Raw genomic sequence first — 14,594 nt, forward strand, 5'->3', positions numbered from 1 at the left:
TGCATAGTGTTACTCAACCTCCACCTTCTCATGGACAACACTGCACCTGAATGGCACATTAGTCTGTCACAGAACCCATAGAAAAACACATCTGTGCAACAATAGGAAACTCAATTGGATACACAAGAGAAACCCTAATCCATTACACACACACACACACACACACACACACACACACACACACACACACACACACACACACACACACACACACACACACACACACACACACACACACACACACACACACACACACATATAATACATACATACAGTACAGTCATACGTGAATAAAATATGCCAATACTTCGTCTCTTTAATGAAGACATAAAGAGGGAAATAAAAGAAATATGGTCATGGTCAGCCGGAATGTATTGGCTCATAGCGAGATGCACGCAGTTCAGTTTAAGTCCACCAGGGGAGGCTGGTTAAAGCCAGTTCCACAAGACCTGAACCCACCACGACATCCAGATATAAGGTGATCCAAATCTAAAGGTACCTAAAACAGCACTAATGCTATTTGCCTGAAACACTAAACTGTGAGAAACTATGTCATATGTGTGTATATTTTAGGCTTAATGGGATATAACCCAAATACATTAAAATCTGCATACCCATATCGTGAGTATAGAATGATAAGGTTCTATCTCCGTTTAGGGTAGTTCAGAGATATTGAGCGTCAACGTTTTTACATTCCGTTATGTTTTGTGAGATGGAACCTTTGTATTTTATTAATTACTAACTAAAAAATGTAAATCCTAATGGATCAGATTATGTAACAAAACTCAATTTTGACAAATGAAACGTATAATTCTAACCTCACGATATCCCTCTTATCCAATAAAATAAATGATGTTTTTAAGGAAGGGCAGGACTGCTTCTCTTTTCCTCTGGCATAACATCTCACCACCTGGCCTGTGGTTTTGAACAACAAACATAAATCGCATATCCTTAACGTAACATATTCTATGTTCAACCTGAATAAAATCAATCATGGCAGTGGGTGTTTTTGGACAACCGGTTTATAAAACGATTCACTTTGGGCTAAAAGGCTAAGACACATTTACGTCTTACATGTTCTGTATCAAAAGTGCATGGTACTGTATGTGTGCTGAGTAGTGAGTTGTCCTGTCTAGTTGTCCTCTATGACCAAGGTAGTGAATGTAATATTATATTGTAAGCATCTTGGAGGCGTGTGGGTCAGTCTGTGTCACATGTCCTTTGTAATTTTTTGGCGGGGGGGGGCGGGGCTCTCAGAGGTAGCCCCCCAGGCAGAGTAGCAGGAGGACGTGCACAGTGAGCAGGTAGAGGGAGACCAGTAGGGGGGTACGCTGGCGAGAGCAGAAGACCCCGCGCAACATCCGCATCAGACCACGCCCACTGGTCCGGGTCTGGGAGAGAGGGAGGAAGAGGGGAGGAAGAGGAAGGGGTGGGAAGTGTGGAGTGAGCGACAGGAGTCAATACAAGACCTACATCAGGGCTCGACATTAACACCGTTTTACTTGTCCGGAGCGTACGGGTGATCGACAGGCGCGTACGCGTTGATAATATCCTCACTCACGATCATCTAGTCTAGTCTGGCGCCTGCGCCGTCTGTTGTTCTTCCTGCACACAGGTAAACATATCCGGGATCTAGCAGCGTCGTCGTGCTCGCGCAAACAAACCCGGCGAAAGTTTTACTTGCTCCGGACAAGTAAAACGGCGTTAATGTCGAGCCCTGAAGACCTACATCTAAATCATCATAATACAACACTGAGGAGGTTGAATGTACACTGTTCTGTCAGTCGATACAAAGAGGGTCACCGGGTGCTTACCCGAGTGATGCCGCTCCCTGGCGGCTCGATGAGAACAGCGGTCTCGGAGAATTGCCGTTCGTTCGGGGAACACCATTCGCCCTGTGTGTACCTAGACGAGTGAGAATAGAGATGCTGAATATACTACCAACGAGGCATACAGGACAGCACTCAGGAGAAATACACAGCAATGCAATATTGAACATTCCCTGATACAATTCCCTGAAACAAAACACATTTCAATTATATTTCTATGCTCTGCCCTGACAGGTTGCTAAGACCTTAAACTGAAGCGGTGATAATACCAATACCAGGCTCCGCACCATGGGGGACCGAGCCTTCTGTTCGGCTGCGCCACGCCTGTGGAACAGCCTTCCTAGCCAGCTAAGGGCAGTACAGAGCCTGGACTCTTAAATACATTTTTTAATTTTTATTCAAAAAGGCCTTTGACTGCTGAACCTGTGTTCATTCTTGTGATTTATTTTGTTTGTTTTTTTACTATATTTTTTAACTTATTATGTTTTTAGGTTGTTTTGTTTTAACTTGTGTTTTTACGGTTGTCGTTTTTATTTTTCTCTCTGTAGCACTCTGAGATTCTTTTTGAATTAAAAGTGCAATACAAATAAAATGCATTATTATTATAATGCGCCACATACTGTTTGAGTTGATCCTGGGCGGACATTAACTGCTCCTCGACATGCATCCTCTGCTCCTGCTCCTCGTCCAGTCTAAGAGAATTAGAAAGCTCACTGAAAAAACCCACCTTTTGTTTGTTGTTGTTGGGTGTGAGGAGGTGGTATGGGTGTTTCTGAGGGTGTGAGGAGGTGGTATGGGGGTGTTTCTGAGGGTGTGAGGAGGTGGTATGAGTGTGTTTCTGAGGGAGTGAGGAGGTGGTATGGGTGTGTTTCTGAGGGTGTGAGGAGGTGGTATGGGGGTGTGAGGAGGGTGTGAGGAGGTGGTATGGGTGTGTGAGGAGGGTGTGAGGAGGTGGTATGGGGGTGTGAGGAGGGTGTGAGGAGGTGGTATGGGTGTGTGAGGAGGGTGTGAGGAGGTGGTATGGGTGTGTTTCTGAGGGTGTGAGGAGGTGGTATGGGTGTGTGAGGAGGGTGTGAGGAGGTGGTATGGGTGTGTGAGGAGGGTGTGAGGAGGTGGTATGGGTGTGTTTCTGAGGGTGTGAGGAGGTGGTATGGGTGTGTTTCTGAGGGAGTGAGGAGGCGGTATGGGTGTGTGAGGAGGGTGTGAGGAGGTGGTATGGGGGTGTTTCTGAGGGTGTGAGGAGGTGGTATGGGGGTGTGAGGAGGGTGTGAGGAGGTGGTATGGGGGTGTGAGGAGGGTGTGAGGAGGTGGTATGGGGGTGTGAGGAGGGTGTGAGGAGGTGGTATGGGTGTGTGAGGAGGGTGTGAGGAGGTGGTATGGGTGTTTTTCTGAGGGAGTGAGGAGGTGGTATGGGTGTGTTTCTGAGGGAGTGAGGAGGTGGTATGGGTGTGTCTCTGAGGGAGTGAGGAGGTGGTATGGGTGTGTTTCTGAGGGTGTGAGGAGGTGGTATGGGTGTGTCTCTGAGGGTGTGAGGAGGTGGTATGGGTGTGTCTCTGAGGGTGTGAGGAGGTGGTATGGGGGTGTTTCTGAGGGTGTGAGGAGGTGGTATGGGTGTGTTTCTGAGGGTGTGAGGAGGTGGTATGGGTGTGTTTCTGAGGGAGTGAGGAGGCGGTATGGGTGTGTGAGGAGGGTGTGAGGAGGTGGTATGGGGGTGTGAGGAGGGTGTGAGGAGGTGGTATGGGTGTGTTTCTGAGGGTGTGAGGAGGTGGTATGGGGGTGTGAGGAGGGTGTGAGGAGGTGGTATGGGTGTTTCTGAGGGTGTGAGGAGGTGGTATGGGGGTGTGAGGAGGGTGTGAGGAGGTGGTATGGGTGTGTTTCTGAGGGTGTGAGGAGGTGGTATGGGTGTGTGAGGAGGGTGGGAGGAGGTGGTATGGGGGTGTTTCTGAGGGTGTGAGGAGGTGGTATGGGTGTGTTTCTGAGGGTGTGAGGAGGTGGTATGGGTGTGTTTCTGAGGGTGAGAGGAGGTGGTATGGGTGTGTGTCTGAGGGTGTGAGGAGGCGGTATGGGTGTGTTTCTGAGGGTGAGAGGAGGTGGTATGGGTGTGTTTCTGAGGGTGTGAGGAGGTGGTATGGGTGTTTCTGAGGGAGTGAGGAGGTGGTATGAGTGTGTTTCTGAGGGTGTGAGGAGGTGGTATGAGTGTGTGAGGAGGGAGTGAGGAGGTGGTATGGGTGTGTGAGGAGGGTGTGAGGAGGTGGTATGGGGGTGTTTCTGAGGGTGTGAGGAGGTGGTATGGGTGTTTCTGAGGGAGTGAGGAGGTGGTATGAGTGTGTTTCTGAGGGTGTGAGGAGGTGGTATGGGTGTGTGAGGAGGGAGTGAGGAGGTGGTATGGGTGTGTGAGGAGGGTGTGAGGAGGTGGTATGGGGGTGTTTCTGAGGGTGTGAGGAGGTGGTATGGGTGTGTTTCTGAGGGTGTGAGGAGGTGGTATGGGTGTGTGAGGAGGTGGTATGGGGGTGTTTCTGAGGGTGTGAGGAGGTGGTATGGGTGTGTGAGGAGGGTGGGAGGAGGTGGTATGGGGGTGTGAGGAGGGTGGGAGGAGGTGGTATGGGTGTGTTTCTGAGGGTGTGAGGAGGTGGTATGGGTGTGTGAGGAGGGTGTGAGGAGGTGGTATGGGTGTGTTTCTGAGGGTGTGAGGAGGTGGTATGGGTGTATGAGGAGGGTGTGAGGAGGTGGTATGGGTGTGTTTCTGAGGGAGTGAGGAGGTGGTATGGGTGTGTTTCTGAGGGTGTGAGGAGGTGGTATGGGTGTGTTTCTGAGGGTGTGAGGAGGTGGTATGGGGGTGTGAGGAGGGTGTGAGGAGGTGGTATGGGTGTGTGTCTGAGGGTGTGAGGAGGTGGTATGGGTGTGTGAGGAGGGAGTGAGGAGGTGGTATGGGTGTGTTTCTGAGGGTGTGAGGAGGTGGTATGGGTGTGTTTCTGAGGGTGTGAGGAGGTGGTATGGGTGTGTGTCTGAGGGTGTGAGGAGGTGGTATGGGGGTGTGAGGAGGGTGTGAGGAGGCGGTATGGGTGTTTTTCTGAGGGTGTGAGGAGGTGGTATGGGTGTGTTTCTGAGGGTGTGAGGAGGTGGTATGGGTGTGTTTCTGAGGGTGTGAGGAGGCGGTATGGGGGTGTGAGGAGGGTGTGAGGAGGTGGTATGGGTGTTTTTCTGAGGGTGTGAGGAGGTGGTATGGGGGTGTTTCTGAGGGAGTGAGGAGGTGGTATGGGTGTGTGAGGAGGGTGTGAGGAGGTGGTATGGGTGTGTGAGGAGGGAGTGAGGAGGTGGTATGGGTGTGTTTCTGAGGGTGTGAGGAGGCGGTATGGGGGTGTGAGGAGGGTGTGAGGAGGTGGTATGGGTGTGTTTCTGAGGGTGTGAGGAGGTGGTATGGGTGTGTGAGGAGGGTGTGAGGAGGTGGTATGGGTGTGTTTCTGAGGGTGGGAGGGTGGTGACAGTAGCAGGTATGATACCTGCGCTGCAGCTCTTTGCACTCGGCCACGAAGGCCTCGTTCTGAGAGGGCCCGCTGCGCTCCTGGGGGGCTCCGGGGGCACTGTCCACCTCCCCAGTACCCTGGAGGTCCCAAGCAAGAGTCTTAGAAACATTGGCATGAAATCGAAACATTTGGGAATTCTTGAACCCCTTCGATACAAGAGTAAATCTAGCTTCTCTTTACCATTTAGACCACAAACCCACTTTTAAAAATATATATTTCAGCATATACTATATAAAGGAGAGACGGTGAAAGAAGCCAAGCACAGCAGCACTCTGAGTGCATCCTGACCTTGCTCTTGTCTTCGTGCAGTTCCTGGAGCTGCCTCTGGAGGTCAGTGCAGCGGCTCTCTGCCTCCCCCAGCCTCTGGGAGCTGCCTCTGAGCTGGGAGGACAGAGAGCTCTTCTCCTGGGACACCTGGGAGAGCTGAGGGAGGGAGGGAGAGGCAGGGCTGAGCAGACTGAAACACACATGGATATGTCCACACAACACACACACACACACACACACACACACACACACACACACACACACACACACACACACACACACCACAAATAGACTGACTTATAAATAGACTGACTTATATAGCGCCTTATTCCAAAGGGTTTACAACACACACACACACACACACACACACACACACACACACACAGAGAACACACAACACAAATGGACTGACTTATAAATTTATATTTATACGAAGTATGTTCCATGCAATTTAATCTTAAATTGAGAAAGTTGTGATGATTTAGGTATGGTAGTGTGAACACTATAGGGTTGTAACACAATGGGGTGGGGGGGGACACACACATAACATTCCGGTCTCTACCTTGTTACTGAGCTCTGTGATCGTCTCCTCTCGCAGGTCTGTGTTTGGGTCACCCAGCGGACCACTCTCTGATTGAGGGACCTCAATCTCAGTGGACACGGCTGTCCCGAGAGGTGCCTGAGCCAAAAAGAACAGATTGACCCTCAGTGGTAGTCCATGTAATTCAGGAGAGAGAGAGAGAGAGAGAGAGAGAGAGAGAGAGAGAGAGAGAGAGAGAGAGAGAGAGAGAGAGAGAGAGAGAGAGAGAGAGAGAGAGAGAGAGAGAGAGAGAACAGGGGCCATACAGAGCATTGTACAGTTGAATATTGATAGGGGCTGAGGTTATGTCAGCTCTAGGATTGCATTAGCCCTTCGGCAGGGGATCTTAAAAGCGCTTGGCTCGCCACCAGGTCCAGAGCCACGGTTCGGCAGCCATTTTGGAGAGAAAGAACATCAGTTGCCTTCCGGCCCCCAGCCAGTTGTGTTGATTCATTTAGACACAGTGTGCGACTCTCCGGTTGGTGGAAAAGACACAGAAGTTCCTCGGTTAGAGAGATGACAGAGGTTTGCCCTGGAGAGGACCTAACCTGAGGTAGAGGTTTGCCCTGGAGAGGACCTAACCTGAGGTAGAGGTTTGCCCTGGAGAGGACCTAACCTGAGGTAGAGGTTTGCCCTGGAGAGGACCTAACCTGAGGTAGAGGACAGGCCTGGAGAGGACCTAACCTGAGGTAGAGGTTTGCCCTGGAGAGGACCTAACCTGAGGTAGAGGTTTGCCCTGGAGAGGACCTAACCTGAGGTAGAGGACAGGCCTGGAGAGGACCTAACCTGAGGTAGAGGTTTGCCCTGGAGAGGACCTAACCTGAGGTAGAGGTTTGCCCTGGAGAGGACCTAACCTGAGGTAGAGGTTTGCCCTGGAGAGGACCTAACCTGAGGTAGAGGACAGGCCTGGAGAGGACCTAACCTGAGGTAGAGGACAGGCCTGGAGAGGACCTAACCTGAGGTAGAGGACGGGCCTGGAGAGGACCTAACCTGAGGTAGAGGACAGGCCTGGAGAGGACCTAACCTGAGGTAGAGGACGGGCCTGGAGAGGACCTAACCTGAGGTAGAGGACAGGCCTGGAGAGGACCTAACCTGAGGTAGAGGACAGGCCTGGAGAGGACCTAACCTGAGGTAGAGGACAGGCCTGGAGAGGACCTAACCTGAGGTAGAGGACAGGCCTGGAGAGGACCTAACCTGAGGTAGAGGACAGGCCTGGAGAGGACCTAACCTGAGGTAGAGGACAGGACCCACGGCTCACATGGTGGCAGAAAGCGTTAAGGGAATGAGAATATGACCCTCTAAAACCTGCGGGACGTTAACGTTCAATCTATCCAGGCTCACCACAGTAAACCATGAAATCCTATGGTGGTGGCAATTCGTGAGCTTAGAATGATAAGGTTCTATCTCCGTTTAGGGGAGTTCAGAGATATTGAGCGTCAAAGTTTTTACATTCCATTATGTTTTGTGAGATGGAACCTTTGTATTTGATTAATTACTAAAAAAAATCAACATCTAAAAAATAACACCACACAGGCATTAATAAACACCTAATGGATCCGATTATGTAAAGAACCTTATAATTCTAACGTCACAAGTTCTGACCTCTCTCTGGTAGCGCTCCTCCAGGGTCCGGGGCGTGCGAGCCTCCTCCAGCATGGCGCTGAGCTGGCGCACCTGCTGGTCTCGGTCTGAGAGCGTGGCGAGGGTCTGCTGCTTCAGGAGCTCCGCCTGGGCCTGCCAGTCTCCCCTCTCCAGCCTAGAGACGCACACACACACGCACGCACACACACACGCACCACGCACACACGCACGCACACGCACGCACACGCACGCACAGGCGCACGCACACACAGACACAGACACACACACACACACACACACACACACAAATAAGGTTTGTAGCTAAGACACAGACACATGTAAACCTGCTCCTGCACCAGTGTGAAGATGACCCTAACTGGACATGATGACTGTTATGGAGCTCTTGTGCGTGACTGGACTGACTCACCGGAGCATTTCGAGTTCTCTCTTCTCCCTCTCCCTCTGTTCCTCTTCTTCCCTCATCCTCGCCAGCATCTCCTCAGCCCTCCTCCTCTCCTCCTCCAGCTCCTGAATGACCTTCGCCAGATCTCCTGCTCCCAGTCGGATGAGCTGGGAATGCTGATGTTGAAGCTGTTCCAACTGAAAGAGAGGAAAACCCCACCCCAACATATTTTAGATATACTAGTAAATAAGCCGACGCTCCAATCTCCGTTTCATTGGAGTCCAGGAATCCGCCGAAAGTGGGGATATGATCGGTTTCATGTCCCGATTGATCCCGCAACTCCTGGATCAAGAGAATTTCTCCACTCCGCTTATCATTGAGAGGGCACACCGTTCGCCCACTGTTCGTCAGAGCGGCAGTGACAAACCCAGGGCAATCCTGGTCAAGATGCTGAACTTCCAGGACAAGGTGAAAATCCTACGCCTTGCCAGGGAGAAGAATAAACTGGAACACAACGGAACGCGCATCTCCATCTATCCTGACTTCAGTGCTGAGCTGATGAAGAAACGCCGGTGCTTTGATCCAGTCAAACGCAGACTGCGCGATCTCAATATAAAATACTTTTTTAGGTATCCCTGCACGTTGTGTGTTACTGTTGAAGGGAAACAGCAGCGTTTCAGCTGTCACCGACTTGCTGAAGACACCTTCATGTCAGCGCCAACGTCTCCGGAGTCAATGAAAACCTACTGAGACGTGACTGAGATGCTTCTAATTCGGGTGAAGTTTGTCTACTCTATTTTTGTTTATAGTTGGAGATGCAACAGGTATGAGCTCTCTGAGTTATTCTTGTTTGTTTACACTTTGCCTGTGTTAACCTGACTGTTTCATCACTATACTATCGAGCCTGTTAGGCCAGCTGAGTCTGTTAGGATACTCTCTACTGCCCCATGTTGATTTTTTATTTATTTTTTCAACTTTTCTGGGAGCTACGCTTCTTTTTCTAATTTTTCATTATTATATTGCAGGCTGAGTCTTGAGTGTAACATTTGTTTCTACCTCCACGGTTCTGTTCACTCACGTGAATGCTCTGGGCTATGGTTCCTGGGGTTGATGGGCCGTTCTTGAATGGTGTGTTTTTTGTTTTTTGTTTTTGTTTTTTCTGTGTTTATTTAATGTTTTGTTGTTTGTTGTTTAATGTTTGTCTGCCGTATTTTCTATTGAACTGTGTAATCTCTACAACCATATACCACCTTTTTGGGTCACTACTACCTGTGAAAATGTGTTTAACTCGTGACATTACCACTGCTAGTCTCCAGAATGGATGATGTTAAAGGATTAAAAATAACTCATTTGAATATTAGGAGTCTGATGCCCAAAATTGACTTACTTCGTGCTTGGGTATCCATACATAAGCCTAACATCATCACCCTATCTGAAACATGGCTCAATAGTAACATCGCTGATAACGAAATAAACCTAATAAATTATGTTCTATATAGATCTGATAGGGGCGCTAGGGGAGGAGGTGTGGCTATATATGTTTCCGCTGACCTTACATCTGAATTGATCACACCCACAGTTGAGCCCCAACATTTTGAATGTGTTTTTGTGAAGATCATTTTTCATGCAAATAAATGTATAACTATTGGTAGCTTATATAGACCCCCATCTTCACCTGCTGAGTCATTAAAGTGCTTAATCTCCACTATCAATTCAATTTCCTGCAGAAACGAAATTATTGTATTGGGTGACTTTAACAAAAACTGGCTAGATAAGTCATCTGCCAAAGAAAAAAAATCACTTAGTAGTCTAAATCTTACCCAATTAATCAAAGAGCCTACTCGTATCACATCTCGAACACAATCCCTGCTCGACTGGATACTTGTTTCACACCCCGATAGATTCCTAAAGGCTGGTGTTATGTCCGACTGCTTCAGTGATCACTCAGTTATCTACTGTGTCTGGAAAATCAAATTGCCTAAACTGCCACCAAAACTTATTAAAATCAGACAATATAAGAAACTGAATTCAGAATTATTTATTAATGATTTGATCAATATTAAATGGGACAGATTCCAATTAATACCAAATGTGCAAGATGCCTGGGACTTTCTCTACACTGAGTTCACTGATGTGGTGGACAAACATGCACCTTGGAAAACTGTCAGAGTCAAGGGTAAACATCTCCCTTGGGTCAGCCCAGAACTTATTAGTCTTTTCAGACAAAGGGACAAAGCATGGTCAACCTTCCGTAAAACAAGGGATAATGCTGACTGGGAAGTATACAGGCAGCTGAGAAATTTGAGCAAGACTAAAACCAGGAATGCAAAATCCAATTACTACAACAATTCTCTTACTTCTGATTTCAGGAACCCCAAGCAATTCTGGAACAAAATTAAATCTATTACTAATACCTCTGAAAAGCGCTCTATCAATCAAATTCGAGTTGCCAATACTATACTACATGACTCTGTATCTATCGCCCAGGCTTTCAATCAGCATTTTTCCTCTGTCTGCTCTACTTTATTGTCTGAGTCTTACCTATCTACTGGCTCTCCTAATAATATCTCACCCTGCCGCAGTTCCTTTTCTTTTAGAAAAATATTGCCTACAGAAGTTCTGAATACTATTAATGAATTAAGTGTGAACAGCTGTCCTGGACTTGATGGCATCGAAAACAGGTTTATTAAGCTAGCCTCCAATATTCTTATGTACCCACTTGCTGATTTATTCAACCTCTCACTAGCTACCTGTGAGTTACCCGTTATCTGGAAAAGTGCTCGTATTACACCACTCCACAAGGGTGGAGATGTACTTGATTGCAACAATTACAGACCTATATCGATTATCTGCTCTACTGCCAAAGTTTTCGAAAAACTAATTTATAATCAGCTTGCATACTATCTTAGTAATAATAATATTTTATCACCATTTCAATCTGGCTTCAGGCCTAATCACTCCACATCTACAGCCCTACTTAAATTCACTAACGATGTCTTCTCTGCTGCAAATAACGGGGAACTCACAGGGGCTATCTTCATAGATCTAACAAAAGCTTTCGATCTTGTTGACCACTATCTGCTCTTAGATAAACTTCATGCTATTGGCCTGTCTGAAAATGTACTCCTGTGGTTTAATTCATACCTTCATAACAGAAAGCAGTGTGTGTTATTGAATGGAAATGTCTCTGATTTCGCAATTCAACAAAGAGGTGTGCCTCAGGGCTCTACATTGGGACCACTTCTTTTCTCTATATATGTTAATAATTTACCATCAATTTTCAAAAACTGCTGTGCTCAACTTTATGCTGACGACACTGTCATATACACATCTAAACCGGACATAGTACAAATTCAAACTTCTCTTCAGTCTGACTTTAACATCCTACAAGATTGGCTCTTACAGAACAAATTATTGCTCAATAAATCTAAATCTAACACTATGATCTTTGGAACTAGACAGAAACTTAAATCTACACCCGGTTCATGTGCAATATCCTGCAATGATGGCACTACTTTACATGAAGTTGACAACATTAAATATCTTGGTGTATGGCTTGATTCCAATCTTTCATTCAAATCACACATTGACCATACCTTGCGTAAAGTACATTTTGGAATCAATACCCTATATCGATCACGTAACTGTTTTTCACCCAATGTTCGCAAAAAACTTGCCATACAACTCATATTCCCACTAATTGATTATTGTGATGTTGTTTATCAAACCGCAGCAAAAACGGATCTTGTCCCGCTTAACACTGCCTATAACAGAATCTGCAGATTTGTCCTTGGTTGTCCTTTTCTCACTCACCATTGTAACATGTATCAGGCACTCAAATTTCCATCTCCTTATGTAAGAAGACACATGCACTGGCTTCAATTTTTATTTAAATGCATTAATCTAAACTATCCCCCGTATTTACAACAGTATCTTGTTCCTTTTACATCTAACCATCGTTCTAGGCATTCATCTCAGTATAATTTTACCATACCTTACGTTACAAAATCAATTGGTAAAAGAGCATTTAACTTTAAAGCCCCAGCTGAATGGAATAATTTACCGGTTCACATTAAATCCATCACATCTTTTGTTTGTTTTAAGCATGCACTGTCCTCTTACCTTTTGACTGATTGTTCGTGTTTCCTTTGATGTTGTCACCACTTACATGTACACCTTATTAAGTTTACTGTAAAATGTAGTATGTATATTGTTGTATGTTCTGTTATCCATTTTGGTTGTGTTATGGTTGTGTTGTTTTCAATGTTTTCAACCGGCAATGTGTGTTGTTGTTTGTCTCCTGTTTGTCTCCTGTTTGTCTGTGTTTTGTCGTGTGTGTATTTTATTGTTTATCCTGTTCTATGTAATATGTAATGATTATGTATTATTCAATATGTATTATTATATGTGTATTGTAATGTACTATTGTATTGTATTATTGTATTATGATGTATTATGCTTTGTGTTGTAACTTAGGACCCCCTCGAAAACGAGATGGTTCATCTCAAGGGGTTTTTCCTAATAAAATAAATTTACAACAAAATAAAAAAACACCATAGTTTGGATACGAAAGTTATGGTGCCACTGCGGTTGTGTTAGTAGTGCTTGTTTGTGGTATTTCGTGATATTTCTACACAGGGTTCCCACACCTTCTGAAACAACAAATTCAAGCACCTTTCAAGGACTTTCAAGACTAAATTCCCTCAAATTCAAGGTCCCAACACGGCATAGTTTGAGACAGATCTAGATGAGAATTGATATAATATATATAATACTATCCGCTCACAGACAACAATTAAAAAGAGAGGCTTGAATGTGTGAACACTAGTTGGTCTCTACCACAGCACAGCACAATAACATATTGTGAAATATGTGTAAAGTTAAGCAATACAGAGACTTGTTTACTAGTTGACGAGCTAAGTAAAACATTTTTGAATATATATCATTTCTTGATCTTGATTTTCTTTTCTCAAAAATTCACAAACTTTCAAGGATTTCAAGGACCCGTGGGAGCCCTGTCTACAATAACTCAAAACCATAACCGGGGGTGTTGTTTACCAGTCTCTCCCTGTCGTTCTGCAGCGCGGACAGCGCGTTCTTCAGTCCCCACACTTCCCCGGTGGCGGCGCCTACTGGGCTCGCGGGCGGATGTTGGCCCCCTGCCGCCCTGCTCATCTCCTCCACCCGGAGGCTCAGCTGGTCCCGGCTGTTCTGCAGCGACGCCATGGCCTGCCCGAACGACTGGTTCTGGGCCCGCAGCTGGCCGGCCGCCTCCCTCTCCTCCAGCAGCAGCTGCTCCAGGGTCAACACGTCACGCGCCAGCTCGGCCACCCTCTCCTGGGCCGTCTCCGACTCGGTGCGCTCCACCCCCCTCTCCCAGCGCAGCTCCGCCAGCTCCTTGCCGCGGCTCGTCTGCTCCTCCCTCTCCAGGCGCAGGCTGGCCTCCAGGTCCTCCACCCGCGCCCTGGACGTCTGCAGCTGCTCCCTCAGCTTCTCCACCTCCGCCCCGGGGGCGTCTCTGCCGCCCCCCGCCGTCTGCCTCAGGGTTTCCCTCTCCACCCTGTCTGCCCCCGCCGAAACCCCGTCTCCCTCCACCTCTCTGCTGCCGCCTCCTCTCTCCTCCAGGACCCTCAGCTTGGCGTCCAGCTCCTCTCGGCCCCTCTCCAGGGAGGCGATGTGCTCCAGCTGGCCGGCCAGGAGCTGCTTGTGCTGGGAGTCCTTCATGCTGAGGACGAGGTTCAGGTCGTCCCGGTAGCCGTGGAGCTGGGCAGACAGCTTGGCCTTCTCCGCGTGGAGGTCGTCCCTCTGGACCAGCAGGGAGCGCAGCGCCTCCTTCAGGCTGTTGTTCTCCCCGGCCGCCTCCTGGATCAGCCCGTCCTTCTCCAGCATGACCTGAAGTCACGGTACGCACGCACGCACACACACGCGCACGCACGCGCACGCACGCACGCACACGACACAGACACAGACACAGACAGACAGAGACACAGACAGACAGACACAGACACAGACAAAGACACAGACAGACAAAGACAGACACACACACACACACACACACACAGACACAGACACAGACACACACACAGACAGAGACACAGACAGACAAAGACAGACACACACACCTGTTACCTTCCCATCTATATTATATATACTTTTATACTACAGAAACAGCTGTAAGCGCTGCTGTAAATAATATGTTATCATGTTTTTTTACCTTGAGATGTTTCTCCTCCAGCTGCTTGTACATGCTGAGGACGCGGTCTCTGTCGTCCTGCAGGGAGCCCATGGCCTTGGTGAAGGCGTCCAGCCTGGCTCTGCTGTGGCTGCTCTCCTGCTCGGCCTTCCCCAGCCTGTCCTCCAGACCCCGCACCTCCTCTCTCCTCTCCTCCAGCTCCTTCTCTGCCTCAAGG

General features: G+C 47.9%; 1 protein-coding gene across 1 annotated transcript; it reads right to left on the reverse strand.

Moving 5' to 3' along the window:
• Positions 1 to 873: 873 nt before the first annotated feature.
• Positions 874 to 8,279, reverse strand: LOC308175655 (golgin subfamily B member 1-like). The gene is made up of 8 exons (XM_080551283.1): positions 8,209 to 8,279; positions 7,803 to 7,956; positions 6,183 to 6,299; positions 5,642 to 5,776; positions 5,330 to 5,430; positions 2,450 to 2,521; positions 1,815 to 1,905; positions 874 to 1,391 (listed from the first exon to the last, which is right to left on the reverse strand). The coding sequence occupies exons 1-8, from the start codon at positions 8,274 to 8,276 to the stop codon at positions 1,254 to 1,256; spliced, it is 876 nt and encodes a 291-aa protein (XP_080407409.1). The 5' UTR covers positions 8,277 to 8,279; the 3' UTR covers positions 874 to 1,253.
• Positions 8,280 to 14,594: the final 6,315 nt, after the last annotated feature.

The sequence above is a fragment of the Nansenia antarctica genome, assembly GCF_963989245.1.
Source record: "Nansenia antarctica genome assembly, contig: SCAFFOLD_198, whole genome shotgun sequence".
Lineage (NCBI taxonomy): Eukaryota > Metazoa > Chordata > Actinopteri > Argentiniformes > Microstomatidae > Nansenia > Nansenia antarctica.

Bases quoted from the DNA above. Each gene is read 5' to 3' on its own strand.
- LOC308175655 (XM_080551283.1), bottom strand. From the start codon at position 8,276: ATGCTGGCGAGGATGAGGGAAGAAGAGGAACAGAGGGAGAGGGAGAAG. The intron at 7,957-8,208 runs GTGAGTCAGTCC...GTGCGTCTCTAG, and splicing joins AGAGAACTCGAAATGCTCCG to GCTGGAGAGGGGAGACTGGC. The intron at 1,392-1,814 runs GTAAGCACCCGG...CCTCTCTCCCAG, and splicing joins CAGGGAGCGGCATCACTCGG to ACCCGGACCAGTGGGCGTGG.